General features: G+C 36.1%; 1 protein-coding gene across 3 annotated transcripts in view; it reads left to right on the top strand.

The window, feature by feature from the left end:
* The window catches only part of ARHGAP42 (Rho GTPase activating protein 42), a 305485-nt gene that overhangs the window by 272075 nt on the left and 15960 nt on the right, over nt 1-17450 (top strand). For all 3 annotated transcript variants that reach the window (XM_045790829.2, XM_045790828.2, XM_087868223.1), the window contains 7 exons: nt 5281-5343; nt 6320-6394; nt 6662-6746; nt 7354-7412; nt 10857-10962; nt 15486-15645; nt 16826-16970. In XM_045790829.2, the coding sequence (XP_045646785.1) occupies nt 5281-5343; nt 6320-6394; nt 6662-6746; nt 7354-7412; nt 10857-10962; nt 15486-15645; nt 16826-16970 (693 nt within the window). The remainder of the gene's footprint in view (nt 1-5280; nt 5344-6319; nt 6395-6661; nt 6747-7353; nt 7413-10856; nt 10963-15485; nt 15646-16825; nt 16971-17450) is intronic.

Below are 17450 nucleotides of genomic sequence, written 5' to 3'. Positions count from 1 at the left end.
TTCCTTCTTTTGTTCCTGACCTTAGGGGAGAAGCTCTCAACTTTCCCCATCAAGTATGATGTTTGCTGTAGGTTTTTCAGTTAAGGTCTTTATTATGTTGAGGTATGTTCCCTCAAGACTACTTTGTGGAGGATTTGTATCACGAATGGATGTTATACTTTGTCACATGCTTTTTCTGCATCTACTGAAATGATCATATGGTTTTTATCATTTTTCTTTTTACTGTAATGTGTCATGTTGATTGGTTTGTGAATGTTGAACTGCCTGTGCATCACAGGAATAAGTCCCACTTTATTGTGGTGAATAATTTTTTTTAATATACTGTTGGGTTTGGTTTGCTAATATTCTGTTGAGGATTTTTGCATCTATGTTGATCAGAGATGTTGGTCTGCAGTTCTTTTTTTGTGTGTCTGTGATATCTTTATCTGGTGTTAGTACCAGGCAATCCTGGAGTCATAGAATGAATCTGGAAGTTTTCCTTCCTGTTTTATTTTTTGGAAAAGTTTGAGAAGAATAGGTATAAACTCTTCTTAACGTGTTTGGTAGAGTTTACATTTGAGGCCATCTGGTCCTGGACTTTTGTTTTTTGGGAGTTTTTTCATTACTTATTCAATCTGTTTGCTGGTTATCAATCTGTTCAAATTTTCTTTGGGGTTCAGTTTTGGTAGGTTATATGTTTCTAGGAATTTGTCCATTTCTTCTAGTATGTCCAGTTTGTTGGTATATAATTTTTCATAATTTTCACTAAAGTTGTTTGTATTTCGGTGGTGTCAGTTCTTATGTCTCCTCTTTCATTTGTGATTTTGTTTATTTGTCCTCCCTCTCTCTCTTTGACGAGTCTGGTTAGAGGTTTAGCAATTTTGTTGATCTTTTCAAAGTACCAGTTCCTGGTTTCATTGATCTCTTCTATTGTTTTGTTTTGTTTGTTTTGTTTGTTTTGTTTTTTTAGTTTCTATTAGCATTTATTTCTGATCTAATCTTTACTATTTTCTTTCTTTTGCTGGGTTTGGATTTTGTTTGGTCCTCTTTTTCTAGCTCCTTTAGATGTAAACGGTTAGTTTGTTCATTTGAGATTTTTCTTGCTTCTTGAGGTAGGCCTGTATTGCTATAAATTTCCCTCTTTGGACCACTTTTGCTGCATCCCAAAGGTTTTCAACAATAGTGTTTTCATTTTCATTTCTCTCCATGTAATTTTTTATTCTTCTTTTATTTCCTGGTTGATCCATTCATTGGTGAATAAATAGCATGTTACCTAACCTCCAGTATTTGTGCTTTTTCCAGATTTTTTCCTTGTCATTGATCTCTTATTTCATAGCATTGTGGTCAGAAAAGTTGCATGGTATGACTAATATTTTTGAGTCTGTTGAGGCTTGTTTGTGGCTTAATATGTGATGTGTTCTGGAATATGTTCCATGTGCACTTGAAAAGAATGTGTACTCTGCTGTTTTAGGATGGAATGTTCCGAATATATCTGTGAAATCCTTCTGGTCCAGTGTGTTATTCAAAGCCAGTGTTTTCATGTTGATTTTCTGTTTATATGATCTGTTCATTGATGTAAAGTGGGGTATTAAAATCCCCTACTATTAATGTATCAATTAGTTCCTTTATGTTTGTTATTAACAGTTTTATGTATTTGTGTATTCCCATGTTGGGTGCATAAATATTTAGAATTGTTATATCTTCTTGTTGGATTGTTCTTCTTATTATTATATGGTGTCATTATTCTCTTGTTATTGTCTTTGTTTTAAAGTCTAATTCATCTGATATAAGTAAAGCTACTCTGGTTTTGTTTTGACATCGATTTGCATGATAAATGTTTTTCCAGCCCCTCACTTTCAATCTGCAAGTGTTTTTAGTTTTGAAAGGGGTCTCTTATAGGCAGCATATATATAGATGGGCTTGTTTTTCTACCTGTTCCACCACCCTGTATCTTTTGATTGGAGCTTTTAGTCCATTTACTTTCAAAGTAATTATTGATAGATATGTATTTATTGCCTTTTTGTTACTTTTTTGTGGTTGTGTTGTAGTTTTTCTATGATCCTTTCTTTTCTTGCTCTCTTTCACACTTTGCTGTCTTCTTTAGTGATAAACTTGGATTTCTTTCTCTTTATTCTTTGTTTATCCATTACTGTATTTTGATTTGTGATTACCATTAGGTTCGTATAGAACATCTTCTACATATAGCAGTTTATATTCAGTAGATGGTCACTTAAATTAGAACTCATTCGTTCTTCTTACCCTTCCCCCCATGTTTCAGATATATGGTGTCCTATTTCACTTTATTTTGTGAATTCTTTCACTGATTTTTACAGGTATACTTATTTTTACTGCTTTTGTGTTTACCATTTTTCATACTCTTATGTATGGTCTTTCCTCTTCACTCCAAGTGTTTCCTTAATATTTCTTATAGGGCTGGTTTAGTGGACATGAACTACTTTAGCTTTTGTTTGTCTGAGAAACTTATCTCCTATTGTCAATGATAGTCTTGCTAAAAAGAGTATTTTTGGCTGCATATTTTTTCCTGTTGGCACTTTGAATATACCATGCCACTCTCTTTTGTCCTCCAAAGTTTCTGCTGAAAAATCCACTCATAGCCTTATGGCATTTCCCTAGTGTGTAACTATCTTCTTTTCTCTTGCTGCTTTTAAAATTCTTAATCACTTCTTTTTGCCATTTTAATTACTTTGTGTCTTGGTGTTGACCTCCTTGGGTTGATTTTTTGGGGTATCTCTGCCTCCTGGATCCAGATATCCATTTCCTTCCCCAGATTTGGAAACTTTGTAGCTATTATTTTTTCACACAAATTTTCTGACCCTTTTATTGTTCTTCTGGAATCCCTATAATGCAAATGTTATTACACTTGATGAAGTCACTGAGTTCCGTAAGTCTGTTCTCATTTTGCATATTTTTTTTCTTTCAGGTTGCTCATTCATTCCTCTGCTTCCTCTAGCCTGCTATTTATTCCATCTGGTGTATTTGTAATTTCATTTATTGTTTTCTTCATTTCTGATTTGTTCTTTTTTTATCTCTTTGTTAAGCGTCTCACTTATATTCTCCACTCTTGATTCCCAAGTACAGTGAGTATCTTTATGTTCATTACTTTAGGTTCTCTATTAGGCATATTACTTTTATCCATTTCTCTTAAGTCTCTTACTGTTGTTTTTGTCTTGTTTTTTTCCATTTGAGATATATTCCTCTGTGTCCTCATTTTGCCTAACTCTCTGTGTCTATTTCTTTGTGTCAGGAAAGTAAGCTACGTCTCCTCTTGAATGTAGTGGCCTTATGAAGAACAGGCCCTGTAGTGCCCTGCAGTGCAGTTTCCCCTGTTCCCCAGAGCCTGATGCTTCAGATGGTGTCTCCTGTGTGTGCTGCATGTGCTCTGCTGTTTTTTCCTGGCTGCTTTTTCGTTCAGTACAGTTGTCTGCAGAGGCTCTCTCTCTTCCCCTATTATGGGCAGCATTTTGTCCTTGGCAGGGGTGTGGTATGCAGTTTTAACAAGGTGTGCTCTGCTTATGAAATGAGACCTGTAACTTCCAGGACCCTGGCCTTGTGAGTGGGTTGTTCAATTTTAACAAGGTGCTCCTCAAACTTCCGCGGGGCCTGCAGCTGCTACTAGTAGAACCACAGTCTGCTATGGGTGGAAGGCGCAGTGTTGGCAAGGTTTGCAATGGATTTCTGAGGGGAGTGGCCTGCAGTGCTAGGACTGATGCAAGCATGAATGGAAAGGGTAGCTGTGCTAAAGCACTAGGATGTGGGGCTTGGTGTAAGCAAATTACGTAGTAAATTTCCTGCCGGCTTCTGCAGGTGACCATATGTCTATGCTGAGGGGTGGAGGGAGGGCAGTGGCACTGCCAGCTCCTTTGTTCTTGGAAGAGTCCTCCTCTGGACATGCTCTGAGATGAGTAAATAACTCTCCCTACTGTATGCCCCAGGTGTTTTTCAAAGTGCAGTTTCTACCCTGTATCTGGAGGGCTGTTTGTCTTGCTGTCTCTTTCAGGGCAGGGACTCATCTTCCTGTTGCCCTAAGGGCTCTTCCAAAATGGAGCCAGCTGATTTTTAAGATTCCAGACTTTAAGTCCCTCTTATTTGTAAGAAGTCAGTAAATTCAGCTCCTCTTGCTTTGAAAGCCAAATGTTAGGAGGATTCATCACTCCCATGTGAACTTCCTGGTGTGTTAGTCTGTTTCTCACCCTTCTCTGTGCCTGTGGCTCCCTCCTGACCACAGATGGCCACCTCTGTTTTGCTCCCTACTATGTCTCCACCCTATCTACCCTCTTCTATGTGGTCACTTCTCTGCCTTTCGTTGTGGAGTTTGTTTTGCCAGTCTTCATTTTCTGGGTTATTTACACTGATGGTAGTGTTATCTAGTTGTATCCATGAGACAAGGTGAGTTTAGGGTCCCCTTAATCCACCATCCTCCAACTTCCTTCTAATCCACCATCTTTAATTGGGAGCCAGTTTTTATTTTCATATATAATTTGAGAATATTAAGAAATATATCTCTACCACAGATGATGAAAATTTTCATTATAGTGCCAAGAAAACTTAAATTTTTCCTCAGAGTGTTACTTGGTATTCTTAAATTAAATCCTTTTCTTAAAAAAACAGGTAATCTAATTTGATCTGGCCTCAGAAACTTAAGAAAATTAGAAAAGATTTAAAATCTAGCAAAAACAATGAAAATAAATTGCTATTTCATGATGTAAGATCTTTGGGGGATTTTTGGTGGACTAAATGTATTTTGAATTACTTTGCATATGATAAAAAAATGCAGTAGAAAGAATATTTGGCTTGGATTCATGAGGTCTGTGTTAGAATCCTGGTTTTCGGGCTTGGAACAAAGTGAAGTTTTCAGCAACCCAGTGAACCATCTTAAGATAACAAAGCTTTCTGTCTACCTCATAATGTTTTGAGAATCCTATGAAAAAGAATATGTGAATAGCTTTGTAATATAATTACCAACACACAATAAAGGTGTTTTCTTAGTACATTTGCTCCTATCATTTGGAAAAATTTGTAACAAAAAATAATGCTGATTTTAGAAAAAATGGACGGGATCAGGGTAATATATTTACTTTCTATGAAGGATCTGTGTATTCTAAGGAAGCACATATAGTTTATATAGTAACTTTGGTGACTGTGAACCTCTCTATTGCTACCCCAAAATAAAAGTTAAAACTCTAACTGAAACTGTGCCATTTAGTCCTAAAACAACAGAGCCAACTAAGGGGTAATGGAAGTTGGGCATTAACACTTACAGTGATTTCCTTTTATTTTCAGTGTACTTAAATGAAGCAGGGTTCAACTTTGTGAGAAAATGTATTCAAGCTGTGGAAACAAGAGGTAAGTGTTGCCTGACAGGTACATTGTTACTATTATGTAGTTCAGGTAGTTCATTCTTATATAGAAACGTCTCAGAAAATGAGGATGTATTTCATCATTAACATGAAATTAACTTTAAGAACTATATAAATGTATAAATTATCTAAATATCTAAATACACAAATAACTATAGTTTGAACTTTACCAAAAATCATACTGTATTTCTTTTTAATGATTTTTCCTAATAAAGGCTTGCTTTACTTCTTATTGTTAGACTATGTTATGTTAGTCACCATACAGTACATCCCTAGACCTCTTTGATTTTTTTCAAGCTTTAGTGAGGTAAGATTCTTAAGGAGCTGGTATTCCTCCTTTCTTACATTATTTCCCTCAGTGATTTCAGTCACGGTCACAATTCTAGCACCTTTCCTCTCTCTAGACTTGACCTCTCACCTGAAGCCCATTCCAGGTACCTATTATACTCTTTCAATTCCAGGAAAACTTGGCTAAAACAAAACTTATATTGGGCTTTGAAATTCTGTGAACTTAGGCTCAGATTTTGGTGCTGCCACTCAGAAGTTTTGAGAAGTGAAGTATGATTATTAAATTCTCTGAATCTGTTTCCTCATCTTCAAAACGAAGATGTAAATGCCTTCCAACACTTCAACATGCAGGACTCCATGACCAAAGAAATAGAGGATGAGAAATACTGATTATCATTTCCCATCTTTGATGCTTTTTGTATTCAAATAGTGGTGAATGAACAGGGGTACTTTGCTACTTTGAAGATCTTCCAAAGACTTTCAGACACTGTTCAGTGTCTGCTCTGAGAAATATATGTGTGATGGAGGTTTCCAGGGTAGATTTGCTAAAGTTAGACTGCAAATTGGACAAGCAGCTTTCAAATTCTGTATAGGTATATGCCTGAGGTTTTTAACATTCTGTACTTACGCTGCTGGTCTCAAACTATTCTCTTGTGATTTTTCTTTCTCATTAGGCATCACTATTTTAGGCCTCTACCGAATAGGAGGAGTTAACTCTAAAGTTCAGAAACTCATGAACACAACATTTTGTAAGTTTTGGATGAAGCTGGTTACTTAATTTTTGTATTATAGATAATCCAAACCATAGCTTTCTTTGAGAATTATACTATTGCTTGTCTTTGAATATTTTAAAGTAATATTTAAAATTAATATTTGCATTCAGTTTTTAATGTGCAGTAATAACTAAGAAATAAATATTTCTCTTTGACCTACTTATGTTTGTGTCCATCTTTTTTATGGTGTGAGTGATGTTTTGAATTGCACAGTTTAAACATCTTATTGTTTACTCTTTTCAGCTCCAAAATCCCCTCCTGATATTGACATTGATATTGAATTGTGGGATAATAAGACAATAACAAGTGGACTGAAAAACTACCTCAGGTAAGGAAGATTTAACTCCTACTCTGCATGTGATGTCTCCCTTACCTCCGTGGGCAGTTGCCATGTGATTCCTCAGAGCTCCTATGCATGAACTTCACTACTTAGAGCAATTCCTTCACTTCCGGTGAAATAGCATAAGGTGGTAATGTTTATATTTAGTGTTTTGGAACTTATACATGCTTTCTCAAATAATAAGAGGCTGAAATATTTTATGAATACTAAATAGTATTTTGTTTCATATTAAATTTGAATGTGGTGTTTTCATGGTTTTTTTTTTTTTAAGTTGAAATTGAAAGTTGTTTTTTGTTTTGTTTTTGCTTTTTATTTAACTATTGTCCCCATATCTGAGAGAGATTTTGCTGTTATGGTTTAGTAGTTCTCACAAAGTGAAAAAAATCATTTTCCAGCCTCCCCTTTTAGTACAGTTGTGCCAAGAAGTGCTAAAGGGCCTTGGTGTCTTCGAGGTCTGCATTTTGGTACTGCCTGTAGCAGCCCTACTAGGACTTGATCATACTCCCTAATCAGCCAACTCTTAAAGAAACACTGAAAGTTCAGGAGAAATAAAAAGATATTGACATTCTAATGCCTCCTTCTTTATCCATTGTAGATGCCTTGCAGAACCACTGATGACTTACAAGTTACACAAAGATTTTATTGTTGCAGTTAGTAAGTACATTTCCATTGGATGTATTATAATTGATGTAATTTTATGCTGTATAATTTATGCTGTATCACTTAGAGGTGTAAATTTAAACCAACTAGTTAAGATTTTCCCACATATTGCTTAAGAAACTGTCAATCCTAATAGCTGACAGTATGGTTTGTAAACAAATAAGAAATTATGCATGATGGATTAAAGACCTAAAGGTGAGACCTAAAACCATAAAGCTATGAAGACATAGGCAGTAATTCTTTGACATTGACTGGAGAAACATTTTTCTAGATATGTTTTCTGTGGCAAGGGAAACAAAAAACAAAATTAAATAATTGGGACTACACCAAAATAAAAAAGCTTTGCACAATGAAGGAAATCATCAACAAAGCAAAAAGGCAACCTACTGAATGGGAGGAAATATTTGCAAATGATATATCCAATAAGGGGTTAAGATCCAAAATATATAAAGAACTTACACAACTCAACACTAGAAAAACAATTTGATTAAAAAAGAGGCAGAGGCCCTGAGTAGACATTTTTCCAAAGCAGACATGCAGATGGACAGTAAACACATGAAAAGATGCTCAACATCACTCATCATCGGGGAAATACAAATCAAAACTACAATGAGATATCACCTCACACCTGTCAGAATGGCTAAAATTATCAACACAGGAAACAACAGGTGTTGGTGAGGATGTGGAGAAAGGGGAACCCTCTTGCATTGTTGTGAGAATGCAAATTGGTTCAGCCACTCTGGAAAAGAGTATAGAGGTTCCTCAAAATATTAAAAATAGGATTACCGTATGATCCAGTAATTCCACTACTGGGTGTTTGCCCAAAGAATATGAAAACACCAATTCAGAAAGATATGTGCACCCTTATGTTTATTGCAGCATTATTTACAATAGCCAAGACATGGTGAAGACAGAAGTATCCATTGATACATGAATGGGTAAAGAAGATTTGATATATATGCACGATGAACTATTACTAAACCATCAGAGAGAATGAAATCTTGACATTTGCAACAAGATGGACGGACCTAAGTAACATAAGTCAGAGAGAGAAAGACCAATACTATATGATTTCATTCATATGTGGAATTTAAGAAACCAAAGAAAAAGACAAAAAAGAAACGCTCTTAAATATAGAGAACAAACTGGTGGTTGCCAGAGGAGAGGTGGGTGGGGGACAGGACATATAGATAAAGGGAATCAAGAGTGCACTTAACCTTGATTTAAAAAAAAATGCAGAATGAAATAGAATATTTTGCCACTGAATAAGACTTCACTGGGGTGACTGGTGTGCTAAGAGGAATTATTTTAGTTACATTTTACTTGATGAATGTTAGTTTCTTACAAGAGCAAGTTTATGGTTAAATAGACAAGACTACAAATATGTACAGTCAGGTATGCTACCTACTCATACTTACATAATGTATTCCTAAATCTGGAGGAAAGAGTCAGGTATTTTTGGCAGGTAACAGGCACTTCCATCAATCCTTTTTCCTCTATTTATTGATAATGATCACATATCTATGTCATTTATTAGGATCTCTTATTACTATAATGGCTTAATTCAAAAACTGTGGGAGGGGCTCAGTGAAAACATGCAAGCTGAGAAATTAAAAATACGCACTTTTAAAACATTGAGACCAAAGTCCTGGGTTGCCATCTGAGCCATCACAGCATGTAACAATTAGGAATTAGCATTTCATTGTTAAGATGTATGAGGTGTGACTGTACCAAGTATTTTTCACAGTCCCAAGAAAGAAAGCAGTTGCATTAATTTATTAACACACATTGTAATGTCACAGGAAATGTTGTCTGCTGATAAGTGTCAGATAACATTTGAGTGACCTTGGTTTTCAATCCAGCATACATGACTGACCACATGATCTCATAAACACCTATACTTCCTGAAAACTCTCCACTGTATATTCTTTTCATCGAAATCTATCCTTATTAGATAAACAAAACCTTGGAAAATGTAGAGTCTGACCTCTCATTTTATTGACTAAGTCCCTGAGTGGGCCAGTGACTTTGTCTAAGGACACTGGTACATTGATGGCAAAATCAGAGCTACCAGCCAATTTTTGTTTTACTCTTACCCTGGAACTCTTTCTTACAGAAATTTTGTGTTAACAACAAATGGCATTTGACCCACATAGCTAAGTAGCTAAATGAGCAGCTTGTTTTAATAGAAACATTTGATTGTAAGCTATTTTTCTCTATTTCCATGGCAAATAGATAATTCACTGCCATGATAATTAAAATATATTCTTACAGATAAGAATTCATCTTTTGTCTGGGTCAAGGATAATCCCATGTACCAGATAATAAGGTAATAAAATTAGGTATTATTTGGAAATTCAGCTCTGTAAAAAGGGGAAGTTATTCAGAAATTACAAGGTGTCTTACAGAATTCCCTGGCAGAGTTTGGATCAGGCCTTCCATGGGCCTACAGCTGGGAACTGCAAAATTGGGAACCTATGTTTCTCTTCCCACCCTTTTAGGAGGGTCTCTCCTCTCTGTTTTTTGCTGCATATCTGCCTTATTTGTATCTCCCTTTCCAGTCAGATTTTCTTGGCTTTGGAGCACATTTAGCTATGTCAACCCTGGTCTTATATGATATGCCTTTTCACCTATCTAAGCAGACAGATCACAGTTTTGGTGTCTCCATTCCAACCTCTGGAGACCTTGTGTTTGGCCCAGAGTGAGCCAGGCTCTTTCCTCACCTCCCGTTGGGCACTTTTCAGAGAAAGGGCCTGGCAGGGTAGATAGGCACCATAGAATTTGTTTATTATAGTAAGAGCATGTAAATAGGTTCTTCATTCTGAAGTGTTAGATGTTTCTCTAGCAGATATGTCAGCATGTTGGCTTTTGCCTGGAAGACTAGACTTTCTTTAGATGGTTTTTTCCTTTTCAGATTTACCACTGTCAACATGGGCTTAAAATCTATTAGGCCTCTATTTGCATAATAATCGTGACACCTCAGATTCAAATCTATAAAATTTGAAAGGGAATGCCTTCTTCCTTTGTCTGATGGAGTCACTAGGAGGTTTCTGTGTGATAAAGTATATTATATTACCTGGCACATTAGGCTGTCTTTAACAATTTCTGTGATCACTCACATTGCTAAAGTTTGACTCTGTCCTGGTGTAACAAAACCAAAGCAGGTGATGAGTTATGGTTGTATGAAAGGTCAGTGGCTATGAGCACAGGTGTGGATTAGATGGAACTGGGCTAGCTTGACTTCTTTACTTAACTAACTTCATCACCATGGTCAAGTTACTCAACAGCTCTAAGCCAGTGATAAAGGTAATACTTACTGCATGATGCAATGTTTATAACGCTTGAGGGTGGGAGTGTTTATAATGTTTAGATTACTAATGTTTATTTATACATTTGAATACAATTAAAACTTGAGCATTTGAAACCTTTATGTTATAGAATCTGATGACCAAAACTACCGGGTGGAGGCTGTACATGCATTGGTGCACAAATTGCCAGAAAAAAACAGAGAGATGCTGGACATCTTAATAAAGCACCTCGTCAAGTAATTCTCTGATTTATGTTGTTCACCTAACTACTTGTTCAACTATTAAAGTGAAACTTGTTCATGTCTTTCTAAAGTGTATGACAGTGCTATAACATTGTTATTATAATCAGTCTATTGAATATGCTTTTAAAAATGATGTGACAGTAAGATATATGTGTGTGTGTATGTACTGTGTATGTTTACACTATGCAAATAATTAATATCCTTCTCAACTATTAAAGTAATGACAAAAACCTTACATGTCAACTTAAAAATATATAAAGGAGTATATGTTTTTTCCCCCAGTTCCTTTAGATGCCTTGTGAGCCCTAAGTTTGAAGATCAATTCTCTATGCTCCTAGTGTCAACAGGTTTTGCCAGGTCAAAGTGCCACTCTAGTGTTAGTTTCTTCTTTGGATTCATAGCATCACTTGGTCTCTGAAGATTTTTCTGACTCTGCTCTTAGTTCATATATGTTTTTAAAAATCCGGATAGATATCAAATTAATCAAGGAATCGAGTTTCTCAAGAGGAACAGAACCAATAGGATGTTTGTGTGTGTGTATGTAGGTATACATACATGTGTTTATATATATATATATATATATATATATATATATATATATATATATATATGGTGTGTGTGTGTGTGTATTGTGTGTATTGTGTGCATATATATATGAGAGAGATTGATTGCAAGCTGGCCTGCACTATTGTGAAGGCTGGTTAAGTCTGAAGTCTGCAGGGCAGCTGGTAGTCTGGAGACTCGGGTAAGAGTTAATGTTGCAGCTCCAATCCAAGGCAGTCTGGGAGCAGAAGCCCCTCTTACTCAGAGGACCTCGGTCTTCTTAAGACTTTCAACTGATTGAATAAGGCCCACTCACATGGAGGGGAATCTGCTTTACTCTAAGTATACTGATTTAAATGTTAATTTAATTTAAAAATTTTTAAATTTATGTTAAAATTTGCCATAATTTTATGCAAAAAATACCTTCACAGAATCATCTAGAATTACGTTTGATCAAATATCTGGGTACTGTGGCCTCATACATCTGTCTAAAGATTCTCTCTCTCTTTCATATACACACATCCATACACTTGCCATGCTACTGTAAACAAAAGTCCAAATTCAGATTTTATTTTATTTTTTTTTAAGATTTATTTATTTAGAGAGAGAGAGCAGGGAGGGGTAGAGGGAGAAGAAGAGGGAGAGAATCTCCAGCAGTCTGCCCATCAAGCATGGAGTCTGACACAGGGCTTGATCTCATGAACCTGAGATCATGACCTGAGCTGAAAGTAAGGGTCATATGCTAACCAACTGAGCCACCCAGGTGCCCCCAAATTCAGGTTTTAAACTAAGAATTCCCTTATAGGCTCATATACAAATAAGGGTATTTTCCATCTTAGCAAGTACTATGATTCACAATTAAATGGTTACTCCTTAGTTGCTTACTATAAGTAGTGACCCAGTTTGTGCTAATTTGAGCCATGCATATTTGAAATAGTGCTACATAACATGTTAATAAATCTCATCTTAACCTGCAGATGAGATAATATGAATTGCCCTCCCGCCCCTTGAAATAGGAAGGAAATCCACTAGGAACTGTGTCATTTCAAGTTCATAATTAACTGTTGCATATGGCAATACCTCTTTTAGTTAATGAACAAGGATTCTTGGTCAGATTTAGTCTTAAATTATGTTTTCAATTGTGTGACCTCTTCATGAAATTTAACCACACTGTATGTATTGGGCATTCTCCTGGTGTATTCAAGCTAATTTTCTAGCAAAGCTTTTTTAAACTGCTTTTAAAAGATATATGAGTGTCACATAAAGTGTTTTGTTTAATTATCCAGAATGTTAGATGAACTCAAACTTCCCCCTTATAGTGAATGTGCATGACTTTAGTACAGGGAATAGTAGAGGATAGTATCTGGCCACAGAAGAGTGCTTAAAATTCTTTTGCCCATCCTTTACTACCATTCATGGCTTTTTTCCTGAACCTGTAAAAAATCAATCCCCATTGACTGAGCAGTATTATTGGAATGTGTGTCCACATCATCAGTGACTTAAGTAAACTACAAACAAGTGATAACATTCTTGGGGCCCTGGCAACCTTAATGTATCTGAAGAAAAGAGAATTTAAGACCAGTGATCTGGATTGGTCACTATCTAAAGGACCAGTGACTAAAAGATTGATTCCAAATCTACATAAATTAGACATAGTATAAACCATTACTTCTTTTCTGAGAATCCTTTTATCCTCAAAATAAAGGCTATCTGTGGTCTCTTCTTCGACTCTAACTTTGAATATTTAAAAGGGCAGTTGGGTGTCTGTTCCCTACAACACATTTAGGGAATGAGGTGCAGAAATAGCTGAAATGTGGGGTGATAAGTGTCTATATTGATTGAGTTAGCTCAGCAGAAGTGAAATTTGGTGAAGAGAAAATTGTTCATCCAAATATTCCATCTTCTGAGCAACACAGTCATAAACTCTCCTTTTCAAAACCAATTTTCTTTAGGATTTCCAAAAATTTTCCCCATGAGCTTAATATTAATCTTATTCCAGTTTACTCACACTACCAGGATCTCTTACATTTTAGCAAGGGTGCCTAAAGTCAATTTAATTACAAGAAAACTAATGTTTTGAGATCATATTTCCTGTAACATTATTTAATTTTATCAACACTATAGGGGTCCTTATTCTTTATAGATAAGGAAACTTGGAAATAGGAAATAACGTGGCTGATAGCACCCAGCTTCCAAGTTGGGTGGATCCAAGCTTTAAATCCAGACATACTTTACACACTACTTTCCTAGTAGACTAATACATATTAAGCAACTAATATATATATACAATATATAACATATATATTATAATATATATAATATTTGGTTATGTAAAAAGAAAATGTGGAATGAAACTTCTTCCTATTCTAACCAAGAGCTTCTTAGCTAGTGCTCTCTCAGGCACAAGGGAAAAATTCAGTCAGTGAGAGAGTCAGCTCTTCCTGTCCTGTGCTGGGATTTGCATAGTATTCAAAATCCTGGATTCTCCATAAAATTTTACTTTTGCTTCTGGAATGTAGTTAGTGATGCACACTTAGGTATAGACATAATCTTGTGTTGTGCTTCTTTCTAGAGCTTTGTATTTTGACAGCATGCCTAGAAGTAAGATAGAAAACGCAGTGGTTAACCTAGAAGATTGGTCAAATGAATGGGTTTCTCCTTAAGAATCTATCCAGTTGGGGCACCTGGGTAGCTCAGTTGGTTAAGTGTCTGACTCTTGATATTGGCTCAGGTCATTATTTCAGGGTTCTGAGACCAAGCCCTGGGTAGGGCTCCCCATTCAGCAGGGAGTCTGATTGAGAGTCTTTCCCCCTGACTCTCCCCCAACTCATGTGTGCACACACTCTCTCAAATAAATAATCTTTTTTAAAAAAAGAATATATCAAATTTCCAAATTAGTCAAAGTCATTTTTGATAGTTACTGGGATAAGGTAACTGACTTTTGCTAAGGTCAGTAATACCAGAGGTTTTTTCTTTCATTTTCATTTTCAAGCCAACACTGATGCTACCATATCTCCATCTCTTACTGTTTGCCTAACATAGTGCCCAGCACTAAGGAGGCACACAGGGAATTTTGCGTTGATGAGTGGATGGATGGGTGGATGGATAGAAGGGAAAAAGAAAGGATAGAAACATTCATTGGCCAGTTGTCTTATGTAGGAAGCTTAAGAAAACCCCTGACATATTCAGGAGACCTGAATTGAAACAGCATCTCTGTCCCTAATTTGCTGTTATATGGAGTACATCATTTTTACTTTAGGAGTTTTGCCTTTTTTTTTTTTTTTAAGATTTACTTATTTATTTGAGAGAGAGAGAGGTGGAGAGAGAGAGAGAGAGAGAGAGAGAGAGGTGGGGAGGAGGGGTGGAGGGGGAAGGAAAGAGATAAGAAAACTCAAGCAGAACACGGAACCCAACACAGGGCTCCATCCCAGGACCCTGAGATCATGACCTGAGCCAGAACCAAAAGTCAGACACTTAACCAACTACACCACCCAGTCACCCCAGTTTTGCTTTCTTTTAAGCTATACAATAGGAAAATCTGACTTCCTGGAATAATTAAATGCAATAACATTTATGAAAATGCCTGGCACTAGGTTCTCAATAATATGTTTTAGTGTATCGAAATATAATTCCAACCAATCTCATCTTAACCATCTGTTCTAAAAGAAGTAGAGTGCCCTAGAGAATCCCTAACAACTCATAATCTCTCTAGGGTGATCATATTCGATTTAGGGTATCAAAATTTATTTCTTTAATTAAGCTTTGTAATTATTTTTACTTAGCTAATGTTAACTTTATGTCTTTTAAGGCTATGCCACATATGCCAGTTGGGAGTGGCTGAACCTGACTACTCGGGAAAACTAACCTATCATGGCATATTTTACATTTTATTTATGCCACAAATTTGATAAATAAGAACATTTCTTAATTATTAAACATTTAACTTACGTTATTTTTATTGCTCTTATGTGCAGAGTATCACTACACAGCCAACAAAATCTCATGACTGTCTCAAACCTTGGTGTCATATTTGGCCCAACTCTAATGAGAGCACAAGAAGAAACTGTGGCAGCCATGATGAATATTAAATTTCAGAATATTGTGGTTGAAATTCTGATTGAGCACTATGAAAAGGTAGGCTGAATTTTCATGTGGAAGTATCAAATCTTGTACCTTGCTTTTAAGGAATTTTCCACTTGTATTTCTATCAGTTCATTGTGATCTCAGATTCTTATAAAGTATCAGTCTTGTAGCTTTTGTGTAAAATGCTTCTTCATGAGGACTTTGATTTCTTTTTTTCTTGTTTGGTTTTTAAGGGCTTCTCAGAGTCCTCCAGGTAAATGGTTTCCTTTCATTTTTCATCATTTACTTTTCAAGATTCTCTTGAAAAGTATTTATGTAGTGAATTTTTTGCTTATATTCAGAGAATTTGTTAGAATCACTTGGTGATTAAGTCTAGTTTTAACCTTTTTATCTCTCTGGAATTAGACTTACAGCAGCAATAATATTCTCAATAAAACAAAAGAATTCCAGGGACAGTCTTGAAGTCTTCTCTGAGTCTTTAAACATGGTTTCTTTGACAAGATTGAGATCTTAGAATAACTGTGGAAATGGGAAATTGGGAAAGTCAAAGTGATTGGATTGTTAAGTAAATCCAGCCATTAAAAGTCAAAACATTTGTGATCCATTTATGCCTGGTCTAGTCCTCGTGAGAGAAAGACTATGCCCTCTCCTTCCCTGGGTCCCTTCTTGGTGCCTGTAGAAGAATATCCTTCATTTATCTAAGGTTGCAAGCACTCACAACCCATGACCATCTGGCTGTATCCTGTAGCTGTGCTCAGACTTTTCCCTGCAGCTTGTCATGTTCCAAGACAGCTCAGGGCCAACAGCATGACAGCACCTTCTCCTGAAAAGCAAAAAACTTCTTGGCTGGAGAAATGATACAGAATGAGCCTCTTCCCTTCAGGTTATGTTCAGCATGAAGTGAGAAAAAAAATATCACAATAGTAAGAGTCAATGTGTCTTGACACAGATGTTTATTCATATTTGAAATTATTGGAATATCTTCTGAAATTAATTGTTGGGAAATTGGGGAAGATAGAAAAGAAAACCCAGAGAATGGACATTACTCAGTGTAAGTGGAAAAGAAAGTTATAATTGCTATAGGATATTTTTTGTATCAAGCATCTTTTGCCATGAAGCTGATTAAATAGCATATAGTTCTAAGATTATTAACTCATAAATATCATTTTATGATGAAAATGGCAATTCCCCCCTTTTATTGACCTCTATCCATTTTTTTTTTTGTATGTAGATTTTTCATACTGCCCCAGACCCAAACATTCCTCTTCCTCAGCCTCAGTCTCGATCTGGATCCCGAAGGACACGAGCAATCTGCCTCTCCACAGGTTCCCGGAAGCCCAGAGGGAGGTATACACCATGTTTGGCAGAACCTGATAGTAAGTGTGCCTGCTGTAGGGAGATGCTTTCTACGTTCTTTGATTTAGCCTTACCTCACCTTACCAACCTTAGGGTAGAAATAGATGATTTTACTGATACTGTCTCCCCAACACTCCCTTCCCATTTATATATTCTTTTTCAGTATAGTTACGAGATACTTGAACAAACAAATTCATTACTGCTACAAAGGAAAAAAAATAGTTTGCTCAGTGCCCTTTTTTTCTGCAACTGCTGTTAAGTACATTGAGTGCTACTTTGTAGCAGGTTTTGTCCTATTGTCAAAGTAGTAGAGAAGAAAGCAAGAAAAAGTCTGGGTAAAGCAGTCATTTTCTTTCTTCTTTTCACATCATGTCCTTAAAGCATCATCTCTTGGGTATCAAAGTGTCTGAAAGAGAGAGAGAAAAGAAATAAAAAGAGAAACCACACTACACATTATCACTAACTTACTGTTCTGAACCAAGCCCCACAGCAAAGTGGGT

Source organism: Ursus americanus, chromosome 16, assembly GCF_024610735.1.
Source record: "Ursus americanus isolate L20-20 chromosome 16, mUrsAme1.1.p, whole genome shotgun sequence".
Lineage (NCBI taxonomy): Eukaryota > Metazoa > Chordata > Mammalia > Carnivora > Ursidae > Ursus > Ursus americanus.
This window is presented reverse-complemented; position numbering and strand designations above follow the sequence as displayed.